The following is an 11,899-nucleotide window of genomic DNA, read 5'->3' on the forward strand; positions in this document are numbered from 1 at the left end:
AGGTTTTCATACTAAATGTGATCAGGATGCCACACAGGCTCTTCCGTCATGATGAGATGTAGCTAACTGCAGCTGAGAGTGTATGGAAGAAGAGCTATTTTTATATTTCAGTATCATTTTACTTTTAAAAGTTTGCAGGTTAAGTAAGATTTGCCGACATGCTGCGTGTGTTCTCTAATAATCAGTCACCAAGACAGGAATTTCCTCAATGAGACATTTGAGACCTGCAGGACGACTTGCTTTTTTTCTACTCTCACATTGCCAATTTCCTAAACGACAGGTGTCTTTGACTTGGTCAGCCTCCAGAGAGAACAGGTTGCACAGCTGTCTGGCACACACTTGCATGTGCACACACACACACACACAAGTAAGAAAAGAGAGAGAGAAAATGAGGCACTTAATGAAAGATGGCAAACAAGTTTTTTTTTTTTCTTTTACTTTGGTGCACTCTGGGTTTTTGTTGGACGGCTTTGGCACTGAGGTGCTCCTGTCATGTCTTTTGTATGCGCAAGTGGACCAAACAAAAGCTTATTGAGGAATCTCTGGGAAGCCTGAGCTGTTGGAAAGGAATGCCCTCTCTCATGGTCCAGCACTTTAATCTTAATCATTCACTGGAGGAGGGGGGCTCCTGCATCAGGGTGACAGGAATTCACTCACTGTTGGCCCCAATAAAATCTATTAGGTGAAGAAGGAAAATAGGCTGGTCATGTTTCTGATACAGACAAATTGGACTAATTGTTCCTGTTAGCCTTTCAAAATGACTCCCTATCATTAAAGGGCACACGTAAATATTTACGTATATTTCCCTTTTTTGGGGATTGGTTGCTTAAATCCATGAGAATACACAGGCAGATGTTATTTTTTTCAGCAGTAGACACAATGGAGGATGTGTGTTTCCCCCTATAAGAAGGCGGAGTTTTCTCCCTGGGGTCCTGAGCCAAACTTGGTTATGTAAGGGATACACAGTTTCTCATCTTGATTTGGAGTTACTCGAAAGTTTACTGCCGTTTATTTTAACAACCTGTCTGAAGAAACATTTTAAAGAAAAGCTTAGTTTTTTGCCAAAGAACTGCCTTCCTATCGTAAAACTAATTGAAGACTGACCTTAACCACTGCCAAGGACCACGCTTTTGTTGGTTAATATTCAACTGCAAAAGTGCTTGGCGTGCCTCAGGAGCAATTTGGAAATGAGACTACACTAGCAGCCCAGACACACGGACATGGGCTCGGGTACAAGCCGAGGAAAAAGAGTCGCACCTGCTTGTGTCAGCGAGGTAAACGTGACCAAAACGGGGACCGATGTCGCTTCACCTCAAAAGGACAGCCGTCCGTTCAAGCCTCTTAAAATTCACTCCGTTTTGCGCAATGTGCGTAACCGTGCGCAACCTGACTGCCACAGCGAAGGGCAGGATTCGGACTTTTCTGGGAATGAAGAGGATATTGATGGAGAACTGGACACAGTTATGGCAGATTACACAGAAAGAAAGAGCACTTCGGTAAAGAAGACCCCTCCGAAGAAGACGTTCATCAGATCCAAAACATACGGACTGTGTCATTTCAGCCAGGAGGACGCTGAAGACGACTTCAGCTCTGCTCCGAGGCTCCGAGCGTCAGGACGAGACCAAGAGCCACGTGTCGCACACAGTGTGTCAAGAGATGTAAACAAGAAGGGCAACTCTGCCTTCGCACACGTTAAAAAGCACACATCTGGGTGTCCCACCGAGCACAATGTAAGGACTTTTAAGTTTCTACTTTTAAGTACTTTTGCCAGACTGTAATCCAGTTTATTAGAGCAAGAGAACAAAAGTATGCTTTTAAAGTACCAGTAACCGCGAGTTATTATTGAATGAAACACATAATATCCATCCTTCCCTCTCTGATTTATGTCAGTCCTCCTCACAGGGCTGTTTGACAACAGAGGCTTTGTCGGAAGACGTTCCCACATCAGAACAACAACCGTAAGTAGGCAACTTAAATAAATTATTAATTCCTGAGCTCAGTGGAGGAAAAATGCGCAGAGCCAGATCAAATTCACCTTAAAGGGATCGAAATACCAAATCCATTATTGTCAGAGCGTATCAGATACGCCAGATGTTTGCAAGCCGGGGAGAAACAGACAAGTGTCTATTGTTGAAGAATGCCAAAAAGAAAAACATTCATATTTCCAACTTTATTCCAACTTTCTCACAGCGCCATTTTTGTTTTGTTAGTTTTGTTTTGTTTGGGCCTCTACACGCTGAGCGTTGGGTTAAACTGTTTAAATATGTGTCACATACATTTTCTGTTTGTAATCTTCACCTTGCTGATGTGGGTCTCTACATTTCCCAGGACATTTGGTAGCTGCCATGGCTCTTCTCTCACCACGCCAGTCATCCTGTACGATGGATCAGAAGAGGAGCTGATGGATACCATTGAAAGAGAGTTTAGTTGACCCTCCGAGCTAAGAAAGCTCTTTTAGCAAGCTCTCATGACAGGAAACCGTTTGTATTCAAAGAAAGGGAACCAGGGTTTATTCTGACAAATTTCCTGCTAGCAGGAAAGGCTGCACAATCTGTATTTATGCAGGGTTGCCAGGAAAAAAAATAATGAGCACAGTCTGTGTTGAACTTAAAACAGCATCACTCCCAGTCTGTGCATTTAGCCAAGTCTTATTTAACAAGATGAAGCAGTAATTGCAGAGTTAAAACACCAGCTTGAATATGTGCCAGGAAGCTCTCCTCACACTCACAAGGGTTGGGTTTCTGAAGCAGGTAGGGTGTTACTGTCCAGCTCGACTCCTACTGAGCACTCATTTGCTACCTATTACTAACATGATTTAACATGTCTGTTTAATGAGACAACACAGACCCTTTCTGCCAGTCAGCAGGAGAGGTACATGCTTGTGATCTTTTAGCAGTACTTGTTTCCACCAGTGGTTTTGTGTGAGCATAAAGTGTTCAGGGCTTTAGTTTCTCATGTAGCAAACCCTGCCAAGGTATGAGCAGAGAATGTTTACCTAACATTTCCTTCCTGACCACAGCTCCTGCACTTTCTCCGCCCTGCGAGAATGTGGCTACAGAGACTTTTAGTTGGGCAAAGTCTCTGTTTCTGCTGACACAATTCAGCCATTGAAACACTTCAAAATAAAAGCCTGCTGCCACTTAGTGGCAGAATGCAGAAGTTGTGTGCATGAATACAAACGTGAAATTTTATCAAACTTTTTAGAGGAAATTTCCAATATGAAAATTTGGAAGCAGAGTTTTACATTTTTTGTGTGTGATTGAAATAAAAAAGCAAAAAATGTCGAGTTGTTGGTCATGTGACTACTCTGGGAGAAAACGTGTCTGTAGCTGCTCTGTTCTGCTGACTGAGAGTTATCTGCGTATTGTAATAATCTGCATCAGGCAAATCAAAGTGTCAATCTGTCATTTATTCAGCGCAGTCATTGCAGGGACTGTAGGCAGACTGTACAAAAGAAAATATTAATTTGTAAAACAATAAAGGAGAAATATAGCACTTTAAACATAGCATGGCATTCAAGGTCTTTTTTTAGCTAGTCATTTGCTTCTTTGAAGGCCTGTAGAAAGAGATCCTTCTCTGCAAGAGCTTCAGTAGCTTGCGAGGCAGGAGAGGAAGTTGATTTCGGAGCACCTCGTTGTTTCTCACATTCTTTGCAATGTAATCCTCACAAATCCTGTCAGGAGGAGGAAAAAAAAGCCTGTCAATTCTCATTTCTATTTTGGGAGACGAATGCATATTTAAAGTAACGTGCCCTACAAAGCAGCAGATACTTAGGACAGCAGATATTTTTACTTGTCTCTAACAGAGCTGCTGCAGGACAAACTTGTTTGTAGCAATAAAGTGAGAATAACGGTAGGTCAGGCAAGGCTGATGGTGCCTGTGAAAACCCCACCTCCATCCCACTTTACATGCTATTCATTTTGCATCGGACTTAATAAGTGCTGCAATGCTCTGTGCCGTACAAGGGATCTTGCTTTTACTTTTCTTGCCTTAGTTTTTTCATGCAAGTTCCCAAAATTGGGCCATGCTCCCCCTTCTTCTTCAGTTGCTGCATGTCCCCCTTCACTACATCCATCAAACATATGGGTCAAACTCAAATTACTGCAGATGGAAACAAACATCTTTTGACCTCGGTGGTCCTTCCTGAAGTCATTTATTTCACTTTTCTTCAAGTCAGAATATCTGCAGTGCAAAATTGTTAGTATTTACTTTTTTTGTAAATAAAATGACATCTTGCTGGTAAAGGTATCACATAGAAAGTTTTTTTTTACCTAAACAGGGGATACGGTTGCGTCTGAAAGACAAGTGCATCATTGCAGTGACCCTGAAAAGAAATGCACAAGGTTTACATAGGTTCACATCCATAGACATATTTGTAGTCTTCATTTATTCGCAAAACTATGTTCATTAGATCAGTTCCTTTAGCAAACATTCTCCATAGGTTTTTTAATGCTTCATTGTCAGGTGTAGACTGCTCTGTAGAGAGAAAGAGACCTGATGCCTTACAAAGCAAGATTAAGGGCTTAGACAGTTAACTTCATGGTTAACGCTGAGTTTTCAGTGTTAGAAAGGCAGTTCGCTTCATGTTAGGGTACACTGCCATGGTAACTTGTACTTCAGACCTAAGGGGATTACTACAAATCAGGATTAATGGGTTAATTTGCTAAGTCTTGAAATGGGCTGACTTTTTTAGTAATCTATGTTGAAAACACCCAGACAGGAACATGTTCGGTTTGAAATCATCATAAAGTTCCAATTTTTTCCCTATTCTATTAATTCAGTTTGCTTCAGTTTTATTTATATAAAGTACTTAGTGTACTAGAAACAATCCCACAACACTCTATGAGCAAGTATGTGGCGACAGTCAGAAAGAAAAACTCCCTTTTAAGAAGAAGAAATCTCAGACAGAAACCAGGCGTACGGAGGGGTGACCCTTCCACCATGACCAGTAGAGGGAGAGGGGAAATTTAGAAGGGAGCCAATATAGGGCAGCTCATAAGGGAGAAATATGGTCTCTCTTTCAAGTCCCTGTCAGTACACTCTCTGCACCACTTTGGATCAATTGGCTTTTCAGGGAGCTTTTGGGGCGACCTGATAATAATGAATGAAAATACAGGAGCCTCAAAGTAATAAAGCATTAAATGAAATGTAAATTCTGGTGATTCTGAAATTTTACAAATATTTTATACTCGATTTTAATCAGTTGCTAACACTCATTTACACATCTGGAATTGCAGCTACTAGAACACAGATCAGAAACTGTTCAGGCTTTTTATAACCAGGAACACTTATTCAATCAATAAAACCTGCTTCACTTTGATCTGCAGACAAACTAACGTGATTTTCATTTGTCCTTTATTTGGCTATGGGACATTAACCCTTAATATGTCCAGTTTAAAGATTCCAAGCTCTAATGTGCAACTATCACCAAGAAAGCACTTCGAAATGTTTAATTCAGCATTAATTTCTTGTCTTACTTGCAGTGTTGTATTGTATTGTGCTGTTATGTATTTTTTAAGTTCTTTATAGTTTTTTATCACCATTATATCGTCATCATTTGTCTCTGATTGGAGTAGGTACACTCACAGGGATCATTTTGTGCAGAAGAAAGGTCATGTGATGCGTGAGACACCCCATTTTATGTGAAAGCACACGGTGCCTGAGGCAGAAACTGCTTCTCAACAGAGAAGGTGGATAACCACCTTGGTGATAACCATTACCTCTGATATAGCTGTGTTGAACTTGCTTCCTCATATAGCACTCTGACCTGCTCTGCAGGTTATGTTTCAGTTAAGAGATAAACAGTACAAAAATACCACCTGATCACAAATCAATTCTCTGGAAAACAGTGTCACCATTCCTGGAAGAGCCCATGTAAAGGCAGATCTATAGTTTAAAAAGACTGTTTAAAGTCTATGTTTTTTTGTTATAAGCATTAATAAAAAAACATAGATCGTCAAAAACAAGCTCTAATTTGCATTGGCTGCAGCCATTCAAACCCACTTACACAGTGCTGCTTCGGCTGCATTTGTGTCACCTTTAGCCGATATTATATGTTCAGATTTTTCATATTTTCCTAATATGAAGAAAAAGTTTGCCCTTTCTTTCTGAAATATGCAACTGTGCTACCAGCAGACTTGTCCATGTCTATGATTGTTGTCTTTCATGTCATAGCTTGGAAGCGCTGGGTTGACTTAGTTAATTACCACCTTTGTTTGTGTCAGTGGAAGTGAAGCCAGATAAGCAAACGATAACTGTGCACGTTGAACTTGCTTCGAAGTACAAGCCCCTGCAGTATAGAGTAAACCCTGTTTAAATTTTACATAACATACATGTAAACAAAAACATAGTTTTCATGTTGCACCTGTGTCATGATTTCCAAAGACGTGGAAAATTAAACTAACTTCACCTTTGTTTTTTCTTCACCTTCGACACCTTCTACATGCGTCTCCCTCTGATACTTACAGTGTCGACAAGCAAGATGTAGTCACAACTTCCACCAAACACAATCATATCAGCATCTTTGCCTGGATTAGCTGTGTGCCACAACCTTAAACAGGAGAAGGTACCACTTAAAATCTGATCACAGTTTACAGCAATGCTTTATAATGTTTGTTCAGAGTAATAAATATTACATTCATAAGTTGTTACCTTGGCTTATTCTTAAACGGATGCTCTAACTCTTTCCACTTCTTTGTTTCGACATCAAGCAACCACCCATCACCTAATCGAGCAAGGTTTGTTTTACTAAGAAGAAAACAACTAGAGGACATAAAAGGACCAAAGTAGCAAAGGAAATAAACTTGAACAAGAGGATACATTTTCTTACTCATTGGTTTGCAGTCAACACTGAGACCTCCAAACAGGAACAATGTGTTGTCTGATACTGCTGTGAGTGTGTGCCATGATCTCCCCACCGGAGTTGGGGACAACGGGATTCTGGAAAACCGATTTGGCATGATACACACAGTTAACTTAAAAACTCACTGTGAGCTCAGGTTCTGCATACACCACGTGACAAGGTACAGTATAGCAATGACACGTGGCTACATACATTTCTGACCATGTCCATGATTCAAGGTTTAAGCAATGGATGTCATTTGTCCTGGTTTCCTGCGTTTAAAAAACAGCACAAGTAACTTTCTCTGATCAACACAACATGCATCCATAAACACTACATTGAAAACCAACTGGGACTCTTACCATAACTCTACCTCCACAAATGTATCCTCTGCAACCGAGCGCAGCACTGCCATGGGCTGCCCTTGGAGCAGGAGCTCGGCCCTGCAAGCAAAAACAGTGTATAGTACTGTGCAAAAGTCTCAAGCTACCCCAACATTTCTTTATTTTTTTGCTTCCAGGGACCCAGATGTTCTTGGAATTGTTTTTAAAGTTCTTGATGAGGAGTTCTCCAGACTTTCTGAAAGTCAAAGTTATATTTTCTGTACAACATTGAGTGTCTAAGAGCATTTCAACCAATGGTGCTTTCAAAATAGATAGCATTATGAACACAGAAATGTACCACCAGATTTTGTTTCATTTACTTATTTTTTAGCCATTCAGTGATAGACTTTCTAATGTAATCATTGTCCCTGCTGCATAACCCAAGTATGCTTGAGCTTCGGTGCACAAAACTGATGATCTGACATTTTCTACTCAATCTGCGCTCCATTAATTTCGGTAAGTCATCCCAGTCCCCAGACCATCACACTACCACCACCATTTTTGACTGTTGGTATGTTCTTTATTGAAATGCTGTGGTACTTTTATGCCAGATGTAAAGGAATTCAAACCTTCCAAAAAGTTAAACTTTTGTCTCATCAGTCCACAGAATATTTTACCAAACATCTTTGAGCTCATCAAGTTTCTCCTTGGAGGTCTCCCATGAATGCTGTTTTTGCCCAGTTTCTTTCTTATTGCTGAATCATGAACTCCTAACTGAGGCTAGTGAGGCTGGCCTCTCTCTAGATCTCTAGATGTTTTTGTGGCTTCTGTTCTAACCTCCTGGATGAGTCATCAATGAGCTCCTAGAGTAACTTTGGTCAGCCGCCCACTTCTGGGAAGGTTCACCACTGTTCCAAGTTTTCTCAGTTTGTGTATAATGGCTCTCATCGTGGGTCACTGCATTCCCAAAGCCTTATAAATGGCTTTTCAACCCTTTCTAGACTGACATATGTCAATAATTTGATTTTTCAGTTGTTTCTGTAGCTTTTTGAGATCTTTTAGCCTACTTCACTTTGTTAGACAGACTCTATTTCAGTGATTTCTTGAGCCAACAGGTCTAAAGGTAATCAGTCTTGGGGTTGGATAGTGAAATTGAACTCAGATTGTGGTTTATCACAGTTAATTCCTTTTTAAAAAGGGGAAAATTCTGTTTTTCAGGTAGGTTTGGATAGCTTTTTTCCCTTAATAAATGAAATCATAATTTAAAAACTGCCGTTTGCGTTTACATTGGTTATCTTTGTCTGAAATTCCAATTTGTTTGATGATCTGTAATGACGATCATGTAATATGAAAGTAAATCAAATATGCAAAAAAAATCAGCAAAAGGGCAAACCCTTTTTCACACTGTACATGGTAGCATTTCTTACAGATTGCACTGGATAAGAACAACACACATAGGTGATGATGAAATATTGCATCAGCTATTTCTGTTCAGCTGTGTAAGCATGCCCTGCAGGAGCTGCAGTCAAAGATGTTCCACATTTCTTATACACTGTCTCATCAAAGTGTTGTATAAAGATTGCATGTGCTCGATTTTGGAACATTTTGAGAGCAACAGTCAAACAAGCCTAGCCTTAGGTCTTAATAATAATCTTTTATTTATATTTCCACTTGTGAAGTTACTAATTAAAGTTTTATAGCATCAGGGGAAAAATCCCACACATGAAATTCCTGACTTCAGTCAGTACCAGCATGAATTAATCTCAAACTGACTCACGTGGGTTCGCGGTTCACTCCAGCTGGACTGCATGGGGTCAAATATGTGAACTTCATTGTTCCATCCCCAAAAGACATCTCCCACCTGGCAATAACAAAAGAAGCTAAGCAGGTGTAAAGAAGCTAACTTTTCTAACAAAAACCTTTAAAAAAATCTCACAGAGACAGCTAAAAGACTTGTAGTGAGTAACAAAAAAACTACCCATGAAGTTTCATCCACAATAAAGCTTCCACTCCTCCGGTCGAGATCACTCAGTAGTTTGTGACCATAACCACCAAAGTAGGCAAGCCTGGAAAAATATCACACAAAAAGATAATTCCCAATTAACATAAAATTATACATCCAATCAAGAACAGACGTCACGCTGAATAGTTTTCAAAACTCAACACAGGTTGTGTTTTTGTTCGGATGATGACTTTAAGATAAAGAATGCTAAAAAGATGTTGAAAGCCTGACAAAACCTGGATTTAACGTCAAATCCAAAAACAGTAAAACCAAGATTACAAGATTAATTTATAAGCTTATAATTATCGAGGGATAAAAAGAGAGTAACCGCAAAACATTGGATATAAAGTTAAAGACAAAAAATGCTGATTGTGTGGACATCCAAATCTGCTCGGAAATTGGTGCAGGAAACCAAAGACACATGGATAGCCTCTTCACTTCATGTATCAAAGTAAGATCAAACACCCAGCATTCAATTAAAAAAATGAAAAAGACATGGAAACCTAATTTATCTATTTATCTGTCCATTTTCTTTCACTTTTCCAAACCAGCGTCATGAGGAGAAAATTCAGTATCTAGTCCTCAAAATTTCTTTAGTACCAGTTTTTGACAAGTAATCTTAAAAATAGATTTTAGTTTACAACTACTGATTGCCTGTAGTGATTTATGTGGTAACAAAATGCTGAAAATTAAACTTGATTAAAATTTCACTGTGCTCACCGTCCGTTATAAACCCAGCAGGACAATTTGTCTCGGGGAGAGGGGGCTGAGCCAAACTCATGCATTATCCTCTTCCATGTATATTTCCCATCTTCCAGGTTGACGCCGTACATCTGTAGAATGAGAAACACTGATCAAATTTTCATTCCTTTATCTCTTTGCTGCATTTATTTATCAACATTTAACATTTTCTTTCAGCGTCTTTCCGGTCTTTCCACCTTAAGTTCAGGCCCATAGATACTTCTGTTTCGCACAACATTAAAAGGTTTATGTGGAGTTTTTGACCACAAGAGGCACTACAGAGTAATCTTTAAATGATCAAGACTTCCAGCTACTGATCATGGACACAACAAACATAAAATGTACATTATTTTTAAAACACTATCTCTGCAAATGTTACATAAGGAAAGAAAGCATCGGGAGCGCTTGCTAAACCTTAAGCATTCACACAATGTAAACATAACTATGTTTACAAAAAAACACATGTCATTAACAGTCACTTCCTCAGATATCAGTCAAACCTGATTGGTCTGTCCATTGTCATCACAACCTCCAAATATGTACATGTGTCCATTCATGTAGCAGCTGCAGGTCCCAGACATGGGGGGAGGAACGTCCCCATCCATGTGAAACACCTTCCTTCAGAAAAATGGAAAAAGAAAAGAAAAATGCAGAAAAACTGCTTATATTCACTCACAACTCAGAAGTCAAACAGCCCCAGGAGAGTGCTTGTAAGTCCAAACATAGCTGAAATGTCATATGACTCCAACACAATTTCCACGAGTTGAAAAACAGAGTAAAAGTCAGGGCTTAACAGGCATTGGTATTTTTTGTTTTGCAAACAGAAGCAAGCAGGAATTTGTTCAGTCTTCTTACCAAATACCTGCGTCTAATTCATACACCCAGATTTCATCATTAGGTAAGAAGACTTCTTCCTCAGCAACAGACTGGAAAGAACAAAATAATTAAATAAATTAAGCACTTTAGCATAACGTCTCATTTCATTTTTATATTTTCATCTGTCTCCAGAGAAGTCTCAGGTGTTTGAGTCAGAAATGAAAAACAAAACGAAATTAAATGAAACTAAAAAAAAATATTTTATATTAATAGATGTTTCATCACTACTGATTTATTAACATATAAGAAGCATTATAATACAGGTGCAGGCGTTGGAGTTAGGTCATGTGGTTTGGGAAATAAAAGCAAAAAAAAAGAAGCAGGAACCTGTTACATATAATAATGCACAGCAGTCCTCATTTATTTATGAATGTATTTTTATTTTATTAGGTATAAATTGGCATATACAGTTAATGCCACCATTTAAATATCACGTGTTTAATACAGTACTGGAGAAATTTCCCTTCTCTTCCTTGTCATTTGTGTCTTTTATGTTTCAGTGTTTTCTCACCATATAGCCTCCCCACACATACAGGAGATTGTCATGCAACACAGCAGTATGTCCGCTTCGTTCCCGGGCGACCAGCTCCGAGCAGTGCCTCTCAAAGGCGGAATCCATAACTGACTGCTATTTAAACACAGAGACGTAAAGGCATGCACTTGAACCTAAAAATCACACAAAAAAGGAAAAAATTCGTCTAAATATCTCACCTATGCTCAACTATATGTATTTACGAGAACAAAGGCAACAGCTAACTGTGAGCAGAAAATCGAACCATCCTACTGTCTTCGGTTTATGCTAAATATTATTTGGGTATGCGAAAAGAAAAAAATGGTAGTCTACTAATTCAACCGACAAAAGCTCGGAACAGGTTAATACATAACCACAGTACAAAACACTGAAAACTAACGTTTAAATAACCATACTTAGTGCATACTCACGGGACGCAGCGCGCTGTTAGCTGTCGGATATTATTTCTTCATGTTTTTAAACCTACATATTTTGGACAAGAAAGCCTCGGTGCCAAATACTGTAAACACAGCTACAAAATAAAATACTACTTCCGGTGAACCTCTTCCAGCATAAAATTTCTATTTGTTTTTTTTTATCTCACA

General features: G+C 39.2%; 2 protein-coding genes across 9 annotated transcripts; one reads left to right on the plus strand and one right to left on the minus strand.

Annotated features, from left to right (window-relative positions):
- The first annotated feature begins 683 nt into the window (after positions 1-683).
- On the plus strand, positions 684-3,506 carry LOC146365953 (uncharacterized). Of its 2 annotated transcripts, none has more exons than XM_084915018.1 (3): positions 684-1,730; positions 1,903-1,958; positions 2,329-3,506. In XM_084915018.1, the coding sequence occupies exons 1-3, from the start codon at positions 1,221-1,223 to the stop codon at positions 2,429-2,431; spliced, it is 669 nt and encodes a 222-aa protein (XP_084771144.1). In that variant the 5' UTR covers positions 684-1,220; the 3' UTR covers positions 2,432-3,506. The 2 variants fall into 2 exon arrangements, with proteins under 2 accessions (XP_084771144.1, XP_084771143.1); XM_084915017.1 differs by having other exon boundaries at positions 695-1,730; positions 1,891-1,958.
- On the minus strand, positions 3,389-11,846 carry LOC146365954 (kelch domain-containing protein 1). Of its 7 annotated transcripts, XM_084915013.1 has the most exons (15): positions 11,726-11,846; positions 11,295-11,411; positions 10,763-10,833; positions 10,408-10,525; positions 9,887-9,999; positions 9,143-9,230; positions 8,942-9,025; positions 7,204-7,284; positions 7,055-7,113; positions 6,830-6,939; positions 6,652-6,724; positions 6,466-6,550; positions 4,272-4,324; positions 3,990-4,182; positions 3,560-3,673 (listed from the first exon to the last, which is right to left on the minus strand). In XM_084915013.1, exons 2-15 carry the CDS (start codon positions 11,400-11,402, stop codon positions 3,665-3,667), a joined length of 1,245 nt encoding a protein of 414 aa, XP_084771139.1. In that variant the 5' UTR covers positions 11,403-11,411; positions 11,726-11,846; the 3' UTR covers positions 3,560-3,664. The 7 variants fall into 7 exon arrangements, with proteins under 7 accessions (XP_084771140.1, XP_084771139.1, XP_084771138.1 ...); XM_084915014.1 differs by lacking the exon at positions 3,990-4,182 and having other exon boundaries at positions 3,389-3,673; XM_084915012.1 differs by having other exon boundaries at positions 3,627-4,182; positions 11,295-11,408.
- Between the last annotated feature and the right edge of the window lie 53 nt (positions 11,847-11,899).

This window comes from Perissodus microlepis, chromosome 19 (genome assembly GCF_051167445.1).
Source record: "Perissodus microlepis isolate ML-2025 ecotype Zambia chromosome 19, ASM5116744v1, whole genome shotgun sequence".
In the NCBI taxonomy this organism is placed as follows: domain Eukaryota; kingdom Metazoa; phylum Chordata; class Actinopteri; order Cichliformes; family Cichlidae; genus Perissodus; species Perissodus microlepis.